At 41.0% G+C, this 21,791-nt stretch overlaps 1 protein-coding gene across 2 annotated transcripts in view; it reads left to right on the forward strand.

Moving 5' to 3' along the window:
• The first annotated feature begins 9,819 nt into the window (after positions 1 to 9,819).
• The window catches only part of OBI1 (ORC ubiquitin ligase 1), a 51,632-nt gene continuing 39,660 nt past the window's right edge, over positions 9,820 to 21,791 (forward strand). Inside the window, exon 1 of one of the 2 annotated variants that reach the window (XM_062194059.1) lies at positions 9,820 to 9,945. In XM_062194059.1, the coding sequence (XP_062050043.1) occupies positions 9,874 to 9,945 (72 nt within the window). In that variant the 5' untranslated portion in view covers positions 9,820 to 9,873. The remainder of the gene's footprint in view (positions 9,946 to 21,791) is intronic. The other variant, XM_062194060.1, reaches the window with a different exon arrangement.

Consider the following 21,791-nt stretch of genomic DNA (forward strand, 5'->3'; position numbering starts at 1 on the left):
CCAAGCAGAAGCCAGTTGCCAGGAACTCCGTCCAGGTCTCCCACATGAGTGGCAGGGCCCAAGCACTTGAAAATAGAGACACATACTCTTGAGGATCAGTAGTTTTTCTACTTACTATTTGTTGAATTCTTTATTCAGTACAGGGTTAAGTTTGTTATTGTAAAGAAAATGAAAGTATGTCATTGTGAAAATTAAAAGAAAAATAAGAAAAGGAGGTGGGATGGTGGGAGTGAGGGGGGAAGGAGAGGAAGATGGGAAGTATCATTATGCTCTTAAAACTGTACATATGAAATACATGAAATTTGTTCCCTTTATATAAATAAAAGAAAAAATAAAAAATAGAGACAGAAAGAGTCAGAGACATAGCACTAGAGAGGAGAATCAGTTAGTCATTATTTGCAGAGACCCACTCTCTTCTCAGCACTGTGCACTGCATGAATAATTTTGGGTTCCCAATGCTCAAAGATCTTCAGGCTAGTTAGGGAGAGAGTTTTCAAAAATATAAACTGGGGCTGGCGCTGTGGCATAGCAGGTAAAGCCGCTTCCTGCAGTGCCCATCCCATATCAGTACTGGTTCAAGTCCCCGCTGCTCCACTTCCTATCCAGCTCTCTGCTATGGCCTAGGAAAGCAGTAAAAGATGGCCCAAGTCCTTGAGCCCCTGCACCCATGTGGGAGACCTGGAAGAATCTCCTGGCTCCTGGTTTCGGATCAGCGCAGCCCCGGCAGTTGCGGCCATCTGGGGAGTGAACCAGTTAATGGAAGACCTCTCTCTCTCTCTCTCTCTCTCTGTTTCTCCTTCTCTCTCTGTGTAACTCTGACTTTCAAGTAAAAATAATAAATATTTTAAATAAATATATATATATTTATATAAACCAACATAAGTGTATATGTCTCTGTGCATGGCTGATTAGGTGTGTGCTCTCTCTATTCCTGCACAAATTCATTTACTACATAATTTGCATCTGACTAATATATTTGCATTCCTGCATTTAGACTGTAACCTTCACCAGGTCAGGTCTATATCTACCTATCAATTTTTTAGCTTTAGCTTTTTTCATAGTGCTTTCCCATGGTAGATGTTAAATAAACTCACTTAGGAAAAATACATAAAGTACAAAATTGTTGGTTACAGATTATCAGTGATAAAGGATTTGAAAGATAAGGGGTGGGGCTGGCACTGTGGCGCAGCAGGTTAAAGCCCTGGCCTGAAACACCGGCATCCCACATGGGCGCCGGTTCTAGTCTCGACTGCTCCTCTTCCCATCCAGCTCTCTGTTACGGCCTGGGATAGCAGTAGAAGATGGCCCAAGTCCTTGGACCCCTGCACTTACGTGGGAGACCCAGAAGAAGCTCCTGGCTCCTGGCTTTGGATCGGAACAGCTCCAGCCATTGCAGCCACCTGCGGAGTGAACCAGAGAATGGAAGACCTCTCTGTGTGTCTCTACCTCTCTCTGTAACTCTTTCAAATAAATAAAATAAATCTTTAAAAAAAAGAAAAAAAAAAGAAAGAAAGACCAGGGGTTTATGAAGAGGCTGGGCAGAGAGGAAAAGCATCATGAAAAACATGAAATCAGAGATTTGGTCATCATGAATGGTGTGAAGGGGAAAGAAAATAAAACCATAGGTCAAAGAGTTGAGGACCAAGAAATAAAGCCAAACTTTTAATAACATTTGCAATAAATGATTCAGTTGCTAAAACAGTAACTGGAAACACTAAGTGTATAAAAGAGGTATTGAGCTCTCTTTCCAGGAAAAGCAACCTGGCGAGAGCCTAGCCAGTGGCTGGGGGTTTTCATGCCTCTGTGGGACAGTTGCCCTCAAACAGTTTATACTCATCTGCAAATCTGCAGCAAATAATAGGAAAACATTAGCTTTAATTAAAGGGGCCTGGCATTGGATTTCTATGGAGAGTGTCAACTTCAGCTCACATCTAAAATAAGGGCAAGAAGAAAATGAAATGTGGTCTGATAGGCAACTTAAAGAAAAAGCAATGGAAGCTATGTTCCCTAATCTGCTACTGTGGCAGTCCTAAAACTTTTCCACCTTGGAGAGTCTTGTTACAGTTTTCTCAGAAATATTTTTTTTAATTTATTATTTAGCATTCAACAAACATTTATGAAACGCCATGTAGCCTTAGGTGAGACTAAAATATTCTCTTAAAAGTGCCCTAATTTAAAACAATCACCCAATTTGCAACATTTTAAAATTATAACTTGCTGTATCTCAATTGCCAGGGGCTAACGAACCAATAAGGACATCCAGAAGAGAAATAACTAGTGAAATAGGCATTTTTATGAAAGGATAGAAGAGCTGGGCTCAGTTGTTCTGTTTACAGAGTGGCTCATTAATAGTACATTGGTTGGCACATCATTTGTAGTCAATAAAATATTTGTTGAATGAATAAATGAAAGCAGAGATCTTGTTAGATTCACAGCTGCTTATATAGCCCTTAGAACAGTGCCTGGCTTGCAAAAAAAAAAAAAAATTAACTATTGGTGGAATGAACAAATAGCTATTTATTTATTCTGTAGTCACTATATTGTGGTTACATATAAACTTGATGTGTGAATCAGTATTAAAACCTCAACTGCTGCTACTCAAAAGGCCAAGCTTAGTTTCAAGTTAGTGTGGCATAACTTCCTCACTAGAATGCAAGCTCTATAGACTGAACTTTGTCTGAGTTAGTTGTTCCTTAACGTTTAAAAGAAAATGCATTAAATGAATGAATGCTAACCTCTGTTTTGCAGTGAAAGAAGACAACATGCATTAAACTATTCTAAGGCCGGCGCCGCGGCTCACTAGGCTAATCCTCCGCCTTGCGGCGCCGGCACAGCAGGTTCTAGTCCCGGTCGGGGCACTGGATTCTGTCCCGGTTGCCCCTCTTCCAGGCCAGCTCTCTGCTGTGGCCAGGGAGTGCAGTGGAGGATGGCCCAAGTGCTTGGGCCCTGCACCCCATGGGAGACCAGGAGAAGCACCTGGCTCCTGCCATTGGAACAGCGCGGTGCGCCAGCCGCAGCGCGCTACCGCGGCGGCCATTGGAGGGTGAACCAACGGCAAAAGGAAGACCTTTCTCTCTGTCTCTCTCTCACTGTCCACTCTACCTGTCAAAAAAAAAAAAAAAACAAAACTATTCTAAAACAAAAACAAACAAAAAAAAAAAGAGTAAGAGGATCCCAAGCTTCTCTGCTGCATTTATAAGCATCTTTAATGCCATCTTCTTGAGACATCTTAGCTCAGAAGTCCCAGTCTCTGACAGGACGGTACCATGCCTGTCGCCTGTGCAATTGGGCCAACACCCTTGATTAATTTTTTAACACAATTTTTATGAATTTTCTCAGTTTTAACCACAATCTGGGTGTGGGTGAATGAATTTAAAACAAACAAAAAATTGTCTTTCAGGAATGAAAAATAAATGTAATCTGAAATCAATATTTATGAAGTTGTGATTAATTGACTGATGACCAAATGATTATAAAACGTCTGTCTGAAACATCTACTCAAATTTATTAGCTTTGAACAAAAAAATTAAAAAACAATCTGAACTGGGTCAATGAAAGAATAATGCATTCCTAATCAATTTTTAATAGCACTTAAGATTTTATATTTTTTTAAACTTGCTTTTAAATAATTTATCATAAAAATGAATCTGATTTAAACAAGGGGTAAAAGGTGTTCCATAGCTATTTGATGGTTTTCTTAGCAAAGAAATTCAATTATGACTGACTTTTTATTACTGAACTACTTTATTAATAATAATACAACTTGCACTTACATGAAGGCATTGGGCCAACAATCCGAGAGAGTCCATCAAGTATGAGCTGGGATTCAGCTTCAATTCTACTCTTATCTACTGGTTTACCTTATCCAGGAAATGCCTGTATAACAACTCCTTAGAGCCTTTCCACTTCAAAAAGTCTATAATTCCAAGGATTTAGGACACATTTATTAACCTATTCCAAGTGTCATATGTTATAGAACTTTTCAGATCCCCAATTAGCTAAGAATTTGAGACAGAAATTAAATAGTAAGTCAATGATCTGTGTAATCTATGTTTTTCTGGTAGAGTAATGACAGCATCATTTAACAATTTGTGACAAAGAATACCTCTTTACAACGTGAGCAGTCAAAAAAAAAAAAAGAACAAAGAAAATAAATGCCCTTTTTATAGAAGACAGAGGGGATAGTTTTTTTTTGGTTTTTTTTTTTTTTTTTTTTTTTTGACAGGCAGAGTTAGACAATGAGAGAGTGAGAGAGAGAGAGAAAGGTCTTCCTTTTTCCATTGGTTCACCCCTCAAGTGGCCACTGGCCGGCATGTTGCAGCTGGCACACTGCACTGATCCAAAGCCAGCATCCAGGTACTTCCTCCTGGTCTCCCATGCAGGTACAGGGCCATCCTCCACTGCACTCCCAGGCCACAGCAGAGAGCTGGACTGGAAGAGGAGCAACCGGGACAGAATCCAGCACCCCGACTGGGACTAGAACCCGGGTGCCAGTGTCTCAGGGGGAGGATTAGCCTAGTGAGCCGCGGCGCAGGCCCAAGGGATAGTTTTTGACCTTAGACCACTTGCATTGTTAAAAACAAAGTCTAGGAACTGGCCAAAATCAATTGGGACTCAGGGAGAATCCTAAGCCACCTGTATGGCTAATAATATTATTTGAATGTGTTCATGTGTGTCTCCACAAAGCATTAAGTGAAAAAAGTAAATATGATATGGTATGCCTTGATCCTACGTGTGTTTATGCATATAGTAATATACGAACTAAGCTGTCTGTAACTCTATGTTGTAGAATGTTAATAGAGAACAAAAGTATACACAGATTTTGCTTATCATTCTCTATTTTTAAGAGCTTCATTTTTTTAAAATGAACATTTACTATGTTTAAAATTCTCAAAAAACACAGTCTTCTATTTTGAGGTAAAATAAAAAAGCAAGTAAAGACATTGTTTAAAATGAAACAGCCTGATGGAAAGCCAAGACACTCTGTCAAAAAAAAAAGAAGACCTAAATGAAAGATCTCTGTGAGTGAGATCCCAGTGGAAAGAACGGGGCCATCAAAGAAGGAGGTACCTTTCTCTGAAGGGAGGAGAGAACTTCCACTTTGACTACGACCTTGTCTAAATATGATCAGAGTCAGTGAACTCAAAAGGCTTCCATAGCTTTGGCAACTCATGACAAGAGCCTAGAGTGATTACTGATGCCATAAACAACAGTGTCAAATTGTTAAGTCAACAACAGGAATCACTGTGCACTTACTCCTCATGTAGGATCTCTGTCCTTAATGTGCTGTACATTGTGATTTAATGCTATAACTAGTACTCAAACAGTATTTTTCACTTTGTGTTTCTATGTGAGTGCAAACTGTTGAAATCTTTACTTAATATATACTAAACTGATCTTCTATATATAAAGAGAATTGAAAATGAATCTTGATGTGAATGGAAGGGGAGAGGGAGCAGGAAAGGGGAGGGTTGCAGATGGGAGGGAAGTTATGGGGGGGAAAGCCACTGTAATCCATAAGCTGTACTTTGGAAATTTATAATATTAAATAAAAGTTAAAAAAAAAAAAAAGAAACGTAGTCTGTTGTGAGGGAAGACAAAAACAAGTATAATACAAAAGATCAGTTCAGAAATAGCAACAAATTGAACATTTCCAACCTCAAAATCTGAAATTCAAAATGCCCCGGGGCCAGCACTGTGGTGCAGCGGGTTAACGCCCTGGCCTGAAGCGCCGGCATCCCATATGGGCGCCAGTTCTAGTCCCAGCTGCTCTACTTCCTATCCAACTCTCTGCTATTGCTTGGGAAAGCAGTAGAAGATGGCCCAATTCCTTGGGCCCCTGCACCCATGTGGGAGACCCGGAAGAAAGTCCTGGCTTGGATCAGCTCAGCTCCAGCCGTTGCGGCCAACTGGGGAGTGAAGCATTGAATGGAAGACCTCTCTCTCTCTCTGCCTCCCCTCTCTCTGTGTAACTCTGACTTTCAAATAAAAATAAATAAATCTTTTTTAAAAAATGTGCCCAAATCCAAAATTCTCTGTAATCTGAACCTTTTCTAGTGCTGAAATGATGCTGAACGTGTTTTTGAGTTGTAGAGCATTTAGTACTTCTGATTTTCAAGTTGGGAATTCTCAGCCAGTAAAACCTATGCAAGTATTCTAAAAATATGAAAAAGTCTGGAATCTGAAACATTTTTGCTCCCAAGCATTTCAGAATGAGGATACTCAGCTTGTACAAGGACAGTGCACTTAAACAGCACTGAGATGCTACAACAATAATGTAAATATGGAAAGAGATACTGGAGGGAGACAACGCAATAGCATAGCGGGTAAAGCTGCGGCCTGCAGTGCTGGCATCTCATATGGGCACAAGTTCAAGACCTGGCTGTTCCACTTCCAATCCAGCTCTCTGCTATGGCCTGGGAAAGCAGTGGAAGATGGCCCAAGTCCTTGGGCCCCTGCACTGGCGTGGGAGACCCGGAATAAGCTCCTGGCTCCTGGCTTCGGATTGGCATAACTCCAGCTATCGCGGCAGACTGGGGAGTGAAGCAGAGGATGGAAGATCTCTCTCTCTCTCTGCCTCTCCTTCTCTTTGTGTGTAACTTTGACTTTCAAATAAATAAATTAATCTTAAAAAAAGAGATACTGGAAATTATATAGATTTTAGTATCCCCTTAACAAACAGATCATGACTTTTAAAATTTCTTTGTGACCAGGTACTAACCAATAATCAGGATGATTTGTGAAAAAGGAATCTCTCAGTAAGGGCTGGAAAAGTCTTTTTAGATAAGAAGTTGTGGGGCTTGCATTGTGAAACAATAGTTTAAGCAGCCACCTGCAACACTGGCAACCCATATCAGAGTCCCAGAGTTCTGGCTACTCTGCTTCCAATCCAGTTTCCTGTTAACCTGTCTTGGAAGTAGCGGAAGGTGGCCAAATCATGTGGCGAGACCTAAAGGGAGGGCTTAGAGGTGGCAGCTATTTCAGGGGTAAACCATTGGATGGATGATCTTTTTTCTCCGCATCTCCCTCTCCCTCTATATCTCTGCCTGGCAAATAAATAATTTTTAAAGTGCATTCAATGTGTCTTCCTATTTCAGTGTTTCCAGGGACGTATGTCAGAGGCAGTATATGCTCAGTCATACACCTCACTCATAGAGTGTAGAAGGCAGCCCTAAAATACCATGTAAGGTATCAGCCTGGGCAAGGAAGAGGATAGGGAAGAAAACAGTAGTATGGGGTAAAAGGCAACACCAGAATTACAGCGGGTGATGACTGGGAGCTTTGTCATCCTGACAAAGCTGGGGTTTATAGCTAGGAATGTGAAGGATTGCATTAGCAAAGTATGAGAATTCAGGAACTCAAATAAAAAATGACTTTGCTTTTAAAAAACTAAGAATAATCAAACCAGATGATTCTTAGTCAGGTATTCTGAAAAAAAGTGGTCATTAATTAAAGAATCAATATAATTATTTTGCCTGTTCTCCAATTCCTAGCATATGATGGTTTCCAATTCCTAGGAAATGAAGTTGCTGAGCTGTTTGGAAGAATTCTTACTGTCATCTGTGAGCCAATTTTGTACTGGATTTGGGTTTTTTTTTTTTTTAAGTGAACTATTACCTGCTCCAATCACATTACTGCCTGTTTTTTTTTTTTTTTTTTTTTTTTTTTTTTTTTTTTTTTGACAGGCAGAGTAGACAGAGAGAGACAGAAAGGTCTTCCTTTGCCGTTGGTTCACCCTCCAATGGCCGCCGCGGTTGGCGCGCTGCGGCCAGCGCACCGCACTGATCCGATGGCAGGAGCCAGGGGCTTCTCCTGGTCTCCCATGGGGTGCAGGGCCCAAGCACTTGTGCCATCCTCCACTGCACTCCCTGGCCACAGCAGGGAGCTGGCCTGGAAGAGGGGCAACCGGGACAGAATCCGGCACCCTGACTGGGACTAGAATCGGATGTGCCGGCGGCGCAAGGCAGAGGATTAGCCTATTGAGCCGTGGCGCCGGCCACTGCCTGTACTTTTAAAAAAAAATATTGATTTATTTATTTGAATGGCAGAGAAACACAGAGGGAGACAGACACACACACACACACACACATGCATGGGGTGGGGGTGGGGGTCTTTATCTACTAGTTCATTCCCCAAATTTCCACAACAGCCATATTTTGGCAAGGCCAAAGCCAGGAGCCAGGAGCCAGGAGTCAGGAACTCCAATCTATTCTCCCACATGGGTGGCAGGAGTCCAAATAGCTGGGCCATCTTCCCCTACCTCACAGGTTGTTATTAGCAAGAAGCTGTATCAGAACCAGAGAACTTGGACTGAAACCTGCACTCCCATAGGGGATGCCAGCCTCCCACGTGGTGACTTAACTGGGTATACCACAACACTGGTCCCTACCTATTCCTTCAGACTTGACAGTAAGCATATGTTAACCTCATGTGATACAAACACAAACAAACACACACACAATGAAGAAACTAGTACCGAGAAACGTTAGATAAGTTGCTTGAGGCCGTAGATCTAGGAAGCTGTTGAGGCAGGGCTTTGCTTTCCACAGCAGCAGTCCTGTTCCACTCTTGGCTTCTGGAGATCACACTGCTTCTTTTTCATAAAGATTGTGATAGTTGTTACATTGCTCTTGCTTCTATGTCTCCCAACTCACAGACTGTATTTGCATGTTATCACATCAGTTCTTCCTCACTTAAAGTGAGATACAGCTAAATCTCAAATCTCTTACATGAGATTCATTTAGATTTTTGCTTTTTCATGGTTAGGAAATGCTAATTTATAACTTCACGAATTCTCCTTTTGGAGTTCACCGACACAGCAGTACATTTCCTATCCAATCATGCACTTGAAACGAAGGCATTAAAAAGCACTGTGCAGACTGCCACACTTGACCTAGTGGTGAAGACACTCGGGATCTTACCACAGGGCCTGGGTTCAAGGGCTCCACCTCATGATTCCCGCTTCCTGCTAACACAGACCAGGGGAGGCAGCAGGTGATGATTCAAGTGGACTTGTCCCTGGCACCCACGTGGGAGGACTGGCTTGCCTTCCCTGCCCCTTTGCAGGCACTTGGGTAATAAACCAGTGAATAGGAGCTCACTTTGTCTTAAATAAGTAAGTAAATAAATAAATAATAATCGCATTTGTGATTGTGCAAGCTGCTAGCCAGCACTATTAGCAGAATTCTCAGAGCTGGAACACTATAATCCTTAAATCTTCTTGAAGTGGATTCCACAGAAAGGCCAAAAGTGAAAGAGAGTCCTCAAGGCAGGCTGCGATTAAACACAACTAGATTGCTCCCGTAATACGCTAAGATAAGGAGACAATCACCGCTTTTCCAGTGAATTGTCGGGTCCTCTGAAGCACACCCTGTGGTTTGAGGGAAAGCGAGCTGAGAAAGGTGGAAAGTTGTTTTGAGAAATCAAAATGTAAAGTTAAGTTTCTTCACGTCTTCACTGTATTGTGTGGTTGTTGTGTGGAGTTTTATCTTGAGGGAGAAAACTACCTCACATCCAACCTTCCGGGGAAAAAACACAGCGCTTCAAGTCGTCTTCCCGCGTCGTTCCCCCGTCCCGACACTATTACGCTTTTCCTTAAATTTTCAGGACTGCCGATGCCTGGAGCAAACCATCTTCCTGTCCATTTTCAGGAACCCTACAGCTTCCTGGTGAGAGAAAGCAGTTTAGTTTAGTTTTAGTTTAACTAACACGAAAAGCCCGAGTGACGGCGCATTTCCAGAGCGCGTTTTAGTTTCCTCTCCCTGGCGGACTATGGCCCGGCCCGGCCGCCGTAGCCGGCCTCTCGCGTCCCCAGCCGTGGCGAGGAGCCGCCGTCGGCGGGACTTCCGTGTTGGCGGGATTCTGAACGCTGCCATGGCTCAGACCGTGCAGAACGTTACATTGTCGCTCACTCTGCCCATCACATGCCACATATGCTTGGGGAAGGTAATGGGTGTTTCTAGGCACAGCTACGAACCGGGGTTGGGTATGAAGCTGCTCGCTAGAGCCGAGGGCGGACTCCATGCCGGGCTGGGAAGGGGCGTGAGGCGCCGAGACCGGAGAGGACGCGAACCCGCGTTCTCCTAGGCGAGGGGGTCCGCAACCTGGGCGACGGAGGGAGCGCGCCGTGATGAATGGGTTCATCTGGGCGCCTTTGGGAGGAGGATGACAGCGGCCCGGGTTCTACGGGGAGGCCTCACACGGGCCGACGCCGGCCGCGGAGGAGGCCCGGGGAGAAACGCATCGCAGTCACGTTTTAGCCCTGTGCAACCTCGTGCGCTGTGTGTCCCTGAAGCTCATTTTCTAGGTACCCCGCCTAAGGTTCCTTAGCCCTCTGTGCAACCAAAGTACCTGATTTCGGGCCTGCTGTGCTAATTGGGGACCCTTTTCTTATTCTGGCCTTGAGGATGGCCTCTGCTCTGGGTTCAGAATTTTGGAAGCAAATAGTACGTGTCCCTGGAAGGTATTTAGAAACGAGGGGTCAATCACGAGATAGAAACCCTCTCTTTGTGATGCGAAGGTGCCTAATGTGTGGAACAAGGAGAAGAAAGTAGTTCCGAATTAGAAAGGGAGTTGTGAGTGTTCTAATGCGTCCCTTAGGATTCCTCTCTTTCGTTTAAATTTGTGCCTCCCGTTCGGTTTTTTAAAGAGCGTTTCTTGACGGTATAGATCAAGAAGGGAGCAGATACTGTGCACAATCAGGTTTTTGCCAGCCAGAATTGTTTTTAAGTTTTTGGTGTATGTTCACCCCCAGGTGCAGACTGAGACTGCTGCTTCAGGCTTAGAATTGAGAAATGCATATTTAATAGAGCAAGCGTTTTGAGTCAGCCAGAATCATCATCTATCTGCCTTAGGTGGCTGAGGGTCTGTGGGAACTGGGAGGAAGTCAAAATGGGAAGCAACCGTTAACTCTTGATACCAGTCAGAAAGAAATGCTAACGAAATAGCCAATGTCTGCGAGAGCGGCTAGGCGTCAGCTTGATCCTTCTGACTGGAGAGATCAAGGATGGCCTCCTCAAGAGTGGTATTTGAGCTGGCATTTGCTACCATGCCTGCATGCATGGGTGGGAGCAGAAGTGATGTTTCTATTTGCTACAATCCTGCACAATTGGCTCCTGACGTAAGGATCCCAAAAGTATATGATAAATTCTGAATTTCCACAAACCCTGGCATTAAATTAAGCTGATAAAAATATTCTTATGAGATATCTTAGTTGTATATAGTATATATACTTTCCATTAGTTTATAGTCTTTTGCAATTATGTTGAAAATGTGTTCTGCCTGTTTTACTTATCAAGCCTGTGCTTTTTGTAGTTAACAAAAGTGCTGCCTAATAAAATACAGGTAGAGCATCAAAATCTGAAATCCAAGATGTCCCAAAGCCCAAAAGTCTGAGTCCTGACACAGCCACAAGTAGAAAATTCCACATCTGACCTCATCTGATGGGTCATAGTCAAAATACAGTTGGACTAAAAATATTGTATAAAATTACTTCAAGTTTTATGTGGATAAGATATATAAGAAACATAAATTAATTTTGTGCTTATGCTTGTATCCCATCCCCATGGTATATGCAGATACTCCAAAGTCTGGAAAAAAAAAAAATCCAAAATTTTAAGTATCTGCTCCCAGCATTTCAGATAAGATATAAATCTTTTTTAGTGCTTTACATATTACAAAATGCTTTTGTGTGTAGTTATGTTGTTTATTTCTCACACCAATGCTATGAGACAGTACCAGTTTTCTCATTTATGCAATAAAGCAACTACAGCTTAGAGATACTGGTGATCAAACTTCTGTTATTATCATTAATGTCTTCAGTAGAATACTTTCCGAAACACTCACCTGGGTTCATCCATGACAGTAGTCATGTTTAGTATCTTTTCCCTCTGTGCTTAGTTTTGTTTAGGTAGCTTTATTCTAAAATAAAATCAGATAAAATTGAAAAGATTGACAGTTTGTAAACAGACTCTTTCTGCCTGCTGTGGAAGTAGAATGGTGTGTTGGCCGAGTTGTACATTCAGACTACTTTGGGTTCCACTCTAGTTTCTACCACATACTAGTTATATGACCTTATGCAAGTTACTTAACCTCTCTGAACCTCAGTTTCCTTATCTGTAAAGTGGCAATAACAGTAGTATCAATTCTTGTGGCTGAATTTGGGGCAGGATTAAATGAAGCATATACAATGCTTAGCAATAAAGTCTGGCACATAATAATATCCAAAAACTGTTAGCTCTTACTGTGAGCACCGAAGCAGGCCCTTCGACTAGATTAAAAAAAAAAATCCTTTTCTAGTAACTGTTCTTGTACCCAGTTGCTTTGTGAGTCTAGTGCACTTCTAAATGAAGGTTCACATTCTCAACTAAGGATCTATTGGTTTTGGAAATTGTCATAGTATATCCATGGTTTTTAGCAAGTTCCATATTTCTTTTGCCTTTAGTATGGTTAAAGCAAATCCAATCTGCTGTGCTACTTGGTTTCCCACACATATCGTATTTGTCATGTACTAGAAATGGCCTATCCCTGATACGAATTCCATCTGTATGATATAAAGCATCTCTATCCATATCTGAGATCTTAAGGACTTTCCTGCTTAGCCATCTTCCACTGTAATGATTTTTGTGCCATCCTTGTAAATTGTCCCCAAATATCAGTTATCAGTGTCCTTTCTTCCTCATTCCACAATTAGGGGTCATTATCCCTGAACAGTCACTTAAAAAAAAAAAAAAAGTACATTGTCTTGAAGGAGATAGGAAGGAGCTTAAATTTGAAGATATTAAATGCCAGTGGTAGAGGGGAGAGAAGGAGAAAGAGCCTGAGTATCCACTGGTTGGTTCTTTTGTCTTTTGAATGTAAATGTACTTAAAATTGGAAAGTTTAGATATTTTTCATTTACTACCTCTGCCTCTACCTCAATCTTAAAAGGTAGATTTTTTTTTAAGATTTATTTGAGAGGCAGTTACAGACAGGTAGAAGCTGAGAGAAAAGTCTTTCATCTGCTGGTTCACTCCCAGATGGCCACTATGGCCAGAGATGGGCCAATCTGAAGCCTGGATCCAGGAGCTTCTAGGTTTCCTATGTGTGTGCGGGGGCCCAAGCACTCTGGCCATCTTAACACTGCTTTCCCAGGTCATAAGCAGAGAGTTGGATTGAAGAGAAGCAGCGAGCATATGAACCAGCGCCTGTATGGGATGCCGGCGCCACAGGTGGAGGCTTAACCTACTACACCACAGTTGCTGGCTCCAAAAGATGGATTCTCTTTGCCTAATGTTTAGCAACTTTGCCAATATTTTAAGTAAGATCTCTGCGTGGACTGAAGAAGTTAGATATCCATCCTATGGGGTGGTTTATGTGTAACATATTTTCTTGCCTAATTCTTCTTAATTTTTTCCATGCCTTGGACTACTAGGCCAGCAAGCAGAAATGTGGGAATGGGCTTGCTCAGAGTATCTGTTAATTAACATTTTCAGTACTGCCACCTGAATGATATAAACCAGTTTGTCTCTAGATAATCCCAGGGGTTTATTAGGATCAAACTTGTGAAACCAAATTGTTGTGGCATGTAGTACTTTTATTGGCTATGTTTGCATTTTGCCTTGAGTAACAGCCAGATGTGGTCCACGGTCGATCTTATGAATGATGGAGTTTCTCAAAAGAAGTACCAAACCACAAGACTGCTAATGCTCTTCAACATTAGTATATCATATTTAGTTATTCCTGATTTGAGTGTGAGTCACATTTGGGGTATCACACTTTTATATAAATAAACCAGAGTATTTTGAAAACAACTGAAATTGAGCTTTAGAACATGGGTAGTTTTAGAATGAATAGGCATGCTAGCAAACCTTTAAATAATTAAAGTATTTTTAATTTGAAAGGGAATCAAGCTTTGTGTAGCTCTACAGAATTAGGATCTCTGCTTAATATTAAAGGCAAACTTTCTGTCTAAAGTAACCTGAATTGAAATCAGCTTTCTTACAATGTAAGAGTGCCTGTCTCTTGAAGTGTCCACTAGGAATACTATTAAAAGGATCCCTTCTTTCAATGAGGACTGCCTGCTTTACTTTTCACCCATATTGTTGATTTAAAATGTTGAAAGGTAGGGCTAGTGACAGAGTCCTGTGCAATTTAACATCCTCAGTCTAGGTTGACGATAATCATTAATTAATGTTAGTGGGAGAGGGATGTCAATCTGTTTATTGAGCAGCAAGTCATCCACTTCAGTATATTGGGCCCACATTTGAGTCCTAACTGCATCACTGATCCAAAAAGTAGATTTAAGGATGAGACTTGTGCATAATTTTAACAAATAATTTTCTATGAAAAAACAATAAAGTACAAGCTCTGCATTTTTCTCTGTTTTCTAGATTCAAATAAATTTGAAGAATGGAATAACTATCAGAAAAGTATAAAATACTTTGTTTTCCATACTTACAGTATGACAAAAACAAAGTATAGATAAATTCAAATAATGATCAGGATTGCTATGTAATAGTTGACTTGTGTATTTCACAAATAAGGTTCTAGGCCCGCACCTCAGCTCACTAGGCTAATCCTCTGCCTGCGGCGCCAGCACACCGGGTTCTAGTCCCAGTCGGGGCACCAGATTCTGTCCCGGTCGCTCCTCTTCCAGTCCAGCTCTCTGCTGTGGCCCGAGAGTGCAGTGGAGGATGGCCCAAGTGCTTGGGCCCTGCACCCACATTGGAGACAAGGAGAAGCACCTGGCTCCTGGCTTCAGATCAGCGCGGTGCACCAGCTGCAGCGCGCCGGCAGCAGTGGCCATTGGAGGGTGAACCAACGGAAAAAGGAAGACCTTTCTCTCTGTCTCTCACTGTCCACTCTGCCTGTCTAAAAAAATAATAATAATAAGTTTCTAGTTTAATCTTAAAACATTCCTGGTAGGGATGTAGAAAGGGGAGGTATATTTTCTCTCTTCACCTATGTAGGAGTAGGGACCCAGATCAGTAGGCACTAATTGAATAATTTCTAACAGTTTTTACGTTCTAAGAACTAAATTCTGGCCTAGAGCCATATATTTCATAAAGTGTTGCAAGAACAACCTAGAACTTTGTCTTGAAAAGTTTCCAAATTTCCAAGATGGAAGCATTGGGGCCTCCTACTACAGTTTTTCTATACTGCAACCTAATTCTTTTTCGCAGTCTTTCTAGGTCTTCCCTAGGGAAACTCGGAAAGTTTTGATAAAATGCAAGAAAGAATAATTTTTCTTTCAAGGAAGAGAGTTGGCTTTTATTTATATCAAGGGTACCAAAAGGGCAGTGGAGTTTATTTTAAGTTTAATTATCAAGTTGTTGGCAAAGATAATCTATAGCTTCTTGCCAGTATCACCCCTGTTAGTGCTATATAATAACTTTGTTACTATAATGAAATACCTAAGGCACTATCTTTAAAAAAAAAAAAAGATTTATTTGTTTGAAAGAAAGAGAGAGTTACAGAGAGGCAGAGAGAGGGCTTCCATCCACTGGTTCACTCCCCAAATGGCTGCAATGGCCAGAGTTGCACTGATCTGAAGCCAGGAGCTTCTTCTGGGTCTCCCAACTGGGTGCAGGGGCCATCTTCTGCTGCTTTCCCAGGCCATAGCAGAGAGCCTGATCAGAAGTGGAGCCGCCAGGTCTTGAACAGTCATCTATGTGGGATGCCGGCATGGCTGGTGGCTGCTTTACAGCGTTAGCCCTAAGATACTTATAGAGAGAACTTATAGAGATATCTTATAGAGAGAAAAAATAGGTTTACTTAGCTCACAGTTCTAGAGACTCACAGTCCAAGATTGAGTGGCTCTCCCTTTGGTTCAGCACCTGGTGATAACATTCTGGTGGGTAGAGTCCAAAAATAACATAGAGCATCATGAGGCAAGAGACTGGGAGTTAGTATGTGTGACTACTTATTTTCGTGTTGTCTCTTATAAAGCTTCCAGGATTTAATCATGGAGCCTCCACGCTGGTGGCCCAGTCTGATCTAATCACTTCAAACACTGATTGAAATGATTTTCCAACCTCCTAATATCAGTAACATAAGACTTTGAAGACCAAACCCCTGAATTTGAGAGGGAAGATATTCAGTATCCTACTGCCCATTTATTTCAGGCATGTGTCCATATTTGTTCCTCATAGATTGTTTTTTTTATTAAATGCCCCAAGAAAAGAATTGTTTCCTAGTTGAAAGAGTACTGCAAGATTTAAAGCAGTGTTCCACCACATTGAATACAAATGCTGGCTCTACCACGTGTAACTGGTAGTATCATTTCCTGAATCCAAATTTCCGAAGTTGAAAATGGATTTGTTATTACCAACTTTATTAGCCTAGTAGAAAGATTAATGTGAATATCTGCCATAATTTGAATGCCTCCTCCAAAATTTCTATTGAAACTTAATCCCCAGTGCAACAGTGTTGAGAGGTGGGGCATACTGGGAAGTGGTCAAGTCATGAGGCCACATGAATGAATTAATGTTGTTATTGAAAGACAAGGTTAGTTATCATAAGAGGGGGTTGTTAGAAAGTGAGCTCAGCCCTCTGTGTATATTTCTTGTGCACATATTCACTTGGTCTCTACCTCTGCACAATGAGATTTCACAGCCCAAAGGCCCTCACCAGGTGCTGGCACCTTGGTATTAGATATCCCAGCCTCCAGAACTGTAATAAATACTTTTCATTTCTTTATAAATTACCCAGTATATGGCATTTTATTATAGTAGCAGAAATTGAATTAAACTATCCTAGACTGGTGGTTCTCAATAGGGTAGATGTGGATTTTGCCTCCCAGGGACTTTGGCAGTGACTGGAGGCATTTCTGATTGTCTGTAAAGAGGCAGGGAGGACTAGAGCTCATGGGTATAGCTTGATAAACATCCTGCAATATACAGGACAGACCTCTACAACAAAAAATTCTTTCTTGAATTTTACTATTAGTGAATCTGAAAAATCCTGCCCTAAACTGATATATAACTTCTAATTGGTAAGTCTATGATGATAAAAATACTAATGGACAACAGCATTAGGCATGATGCCTCCAAAGTGTATTTTCTTTTTAAGAAACTGGCTTCGGTAGTGGAGTTTTTCAAGACTGAAACATTTCCAGGTAAAAAATGAAATGACATAGTAGAATAACAGATTATAGGATTAATCTTTCTGCTCCAAGGACTTCCCTTTAGGCCTATTCTAGTAAGAAGAGCCTACTTTTTACACCTCTTTCCTCTTCCTTCTTCTCACCTGCCTCAGGGTACATTACCTTAGTATATCACTTTAACATCTGTAATTCAAGTGATTTTGATGATGTACATGTCACATACTCTTGATATTGTTTGCATTGTTTTTCATAGGAGTTACATTTTATTGCCACAGATATCCCTTGAGAGTAAATTGGATAGAAAGTTTAATAGCTTGGGCAAATTATTGTCATTTTTGTGCCTTGGGAGGCTGTTATTAAAGACAGTTATGTGCGTGTTTGGGGATAGTATATAGCAGGATCTGGATAGAGGAAGTTGGTACACAGGAACTGAAGGAGAGCAAGATTCTTTGTGTTTAGCTACTACAGGTAGTAAATAAATAACAAGTAGCTTAGTTTAATAGTTCTTCCTCCTTTGTAAGTTTCTATTCTAAGCTAGATTTATACAGTTGTCTGCAAATTACTCTCTGATAAATACCTGGTCCAAAGAAATGAACTAGTCAACTGTTTCAGAAACTTAATACAATAACAGTGATAATATCAGGTATTCAGCAGTGAAAATGATTCTCCGGTGGTTGACATTTTTAATGTCCCTTAGCAGACAGAGCCAAGTAATCTGCCTATGATTGTTCTGTATCATTTTGGTGTATTGATTGGAGAATTCAAACATTTGTGTTTTCACAGCTTAGAAATAGTGATTGTCCTCTTGCTTCTTCAGGCATTTTTGGGAGCATTATTTCAACCTTTTTAGAATTCACTTGTTTTAAATCTTGGAGTCTGCAAGGCATGGTACTGGGTGCTGTAGGTAGATACAAAGAAAGCAAAATACAGACCCTGCCTCTCAGGAGCCTGCAATCTAATAGGAAAGGCAGGATATAAATCATTTTCCAAGCACAGCACAGAAGTGACCATTGAGTAAATGAATTATGTCCTATCAAGCAAAGATATCATTAATGCTAATAAAGGATTAGTGAAGGCTTTATAGAAAGGTAGCATTTTATTTGTATTTTAAAAAGTCAGGAGAGATTTTATATAGATTAGGAAATATGGAGAGGCCAGTAGGACATAGCAACCTAAAAATTGAAAATTTCATAACTAGGAAGTCCCTGCAACCCATCATTCTTTTGGTGAACAACTAGTAGATATGTGTGGTTGAAGTATAGGTTGAAATGGCAAATCAAAGGAAATGACTGTTTTAAGAACTAGATTATGTTCTTTGAATGCTGTGTATAAAGTTATAAACAGGAGGAAAATACTGTTGTTGGTTTGTTTGTTTGTTTGTTTGTTTTCAAAAGAGTGGTTAAAGCTGCTGATCCAGATTTTGGGAAGGTAGTTTGGCATTATTATGAAAGGTGGACAAATGTGAACATTTGGAAACTTGGGGAGAACTCATTGCAATAAATCAGGTGTAAAAGAATGAGAGCCTACATCCGTTAGTGGGTGATGATGGAAAGGAAAGGATGGGTGACAGATAATAGAATCCTTGGAGATAGATTTGCCATACTTTGGCTATTCTGGGGTGTATATCTTTCTCATAATGTCTGTGAAATCTGATTGTACTTCACAAGTGAAGGCATCTTACAATTATAATTGACAGTGGTTTTCCATTCTTTTTTCTGAAGGGTATGTAAAATATTGGTGATTCTTAAAATCAGTAGCTTCTTTGGCTTGATATATAAAATACCAGGGTTTGATGACAGGTTGGATATTGAAGATAACTAAAAAGGATGAATCAAATACCTGGATGCCAGGAACCCATGTCCAGGTTGGGAGAATGTGGGTGGCACGTGAGCCATCACCACTACCTCACATTTCAAAATAACTGTTTTAATCTCTATGCCCTACTTTCCTTTGCATTTTCAGCTAATATGAGAGTACTTCAGAAAGTTTGTGGCAAATGGAAGTAAAAGGTAGGTTTATTTTTGGTGCAAAAAACCTTTGGAAATCCACAAATGATTTTTTTTATAATACATATTTTCTTGAACTCTTTGAAAACCCCTATTGTGTGGATTTCAAAACTTTTGGCACCAAAATAAACGTGTCTTTTCTAGTAATTTTTGAATTACCTTTGTAACCTCACCATATTTTTAATGACAAAATATAAGCAGTTGGGACATTTTGAACATGAATTCCTCGTATTTTCATTAACATGCAGTAATCCTTTGTGTTTTTTTATACTCTGCTGAGTCCAGCATGGCAGAGTATTAGGTTAACCTGAAAAAGCAACAGAGGAATGGTGTCACATAGATTGAGGAAGCAGACTCAGATTAAAGATTTTAATGTCGGGAAACCAGGGGATACTATCTACTGCCAAAGGTGGAGGCAGAAGCAGAGGCCCAGATGTCTGATTACTCCAACTATTTATTATCAACAGTGACATGATTGATTAATTATAAAAAATGTGCAGTTTCGTGGAAACAAGATTTCATGGTGAAGGAGTTTAAACAGTGCAACAGAAAACAGTGAGGAGTTTCAGTGTTTACAGGAAGGACTTGTTTGCTCGGAAGCTGGGAGTAGGAGAGCATTCACAATGTGGAGGGGTCTTGAGGGAGACTAATTATTAACGGGTGAACATCCCACTTGCTGTTTACGAGGGCCCACAGCATTTCCTTAGCTGCCTCAGCATCATGTCAAATGACCTTTGCCATTGACATAAGTTGACCCATCACCTTTGCAATCTGGCCAATCATGCCTCCAGCAGAACTCAAGCTATGTGACGGTCTCTGAAATATAGGCTTTTGATAGAATTCAGGCCATGTGGTAGTCCCTCACAATACTCCTCTTACAAAAGGAAGATTCTCTTGTGCACAAGTCAATCTCCCCTTGTGCTTTGGATCTCATTCCCCTGTTGACTTCTTAGGAACTTTGTCATCTATGGCTCTAATACCTCCTTCTGTCTTCTTCCATCACTAATATCCCTTTACTGTATCATTCCCATTGGCATTCCCAACCATGATCTTGTTTTTATGCTTTCTTCTGCACCAAAACATGAAGGAATTGTCTACATTCTCTGTCTTCAGTTTTTTCATTGTTTCTCAACCTCCAGTCAGGTTTCTGTCCACACTATTTACTGAAGCAGGGCTTGTCAGTAACAGATCACAGTGACTTCTGTGCAGTTAAATCCCATAATCTCATCTCAGTTCACATCAAACTAAATCTTTCTTCAATATTTTATGTACTTGGCCACTATTTCACTCTTGTAAAACTTTCTTCTCTTTACTTCTGTGATACCATATTCTCCTTTCCAATATCACACACCCCTCCCTTCTCAGTTTCTTTTGCTGGCTGTTCCTGCTCTTCCTCTGTCTGATGGAACGCCTTCTTTTCTCCAGCTGTTTTGCCCATGCAGATGATCACCTACAACCCTGTGGCTTTTAAATATCATTATCTTTTATGCCAGTAACTCTCAAAACCTGCTTTGCTAGACTTGTTGACTTAAAAGTGAGTTGACTGGGGGGAAGGTTATGGATGGGGGAGGAGGGTCAGCATTGTGGCACTGTGGATTAAGCCATCACTTGGAACTCCTCTCATATTGGAGTGTCAGTTTGAGTGGAATACCAGTTTGAGTCCTGGCTACTGTGTTTTTCATCCAGCTCCCTGAAACAAAATGCCCTGCCATCCATGTGGGAGACCAGGATGGAGTTGCAGAGTCCTGACTTCAGCCTGTCACAGCCCTAACCATTGCAGCCATTTGGGTAGTGAACCAGTGGATGAAAGCGTTCTCACGTACACACTCTCTCTCCCACACACACACACACACACTCCTTTTTTATTAAGATTTATTTATTTATTTGAAAGCCAGAGTTACACAGAGAAAGGAGAGGCAGAGAGAGAGAGGTCCTCCCTCCAATGGTTCACTCCCCAACTGGTTGCAGTGGCTGGAGCTGTGCCAGTCCGAAGCCAGGAGCCAGGAGCTTCTTCTGGGTCTCCCACGTGGGTGCAGGAACCCATGGAGTTGGGCCATCTTCCATGGCTTTCCCAGGCCATAGCAGAGAGCTGGATCGGAAGTGGAGCAGCCAGGTCTCAAACCGGAGCCCATATGGGATACCAGGGCTTCAGTCCAGGGTGTCAACCCACTGTGCCACAGCACCAGCCCCTATACACATACTCTTAAATAAATCAGTCAGTCAATCTGTTTGTCCTTTTGCAAAAAGTGGGCTTGGATCACAAACTTACCATGGCCACAATAGAACTGATTTTTGCCACATGTGAAACCTGCTCCTCCTGTCTTTGCCATTTTAGTAAATGATAGTGCCAGCCACTGAATTGCTCAAAATAGATTTTTAGATTGGGAACATAGTTAACCTTTTTATGGGAACAAATACATAGAAAACACAAATTACTTTAAATGTGTTTTTTAATGGCAAGAGTCTATGAGAGAGGGAGGAGCATCTTGGAGTCCCCTATGATGTGCACAAATTTATGTCTTGAGCACTGGCCTTCCTCTATTTCAGATGACTTCATGACATGTAAGAATAAATTGTCATTGGTATAAAAGTAAGAGCCATTTGAAAGATAGGTATTCCTTCTTTAGCTGATTTTTCTTTTTTTAATTTTTAATTTTTAATTCTTTTCTTAATTTGAGAACATAAGGTACTTCTAGTAATAT

The sequence above is a fragment of the Lepus europaeus genome, chromosome 6 (assembly GCF_033115175.1).
Source record: "Lepus europaeus isolate LE1 chromosome 6, mLepTim1.pri, whole genome shotgun sequence".
Classification (NCBI taxonomy): Eukaryota; Metazoa; Chordata; class Mammalia; order Lagomorpha; family Leporidae; genus Lepus; species Lepus europaeus.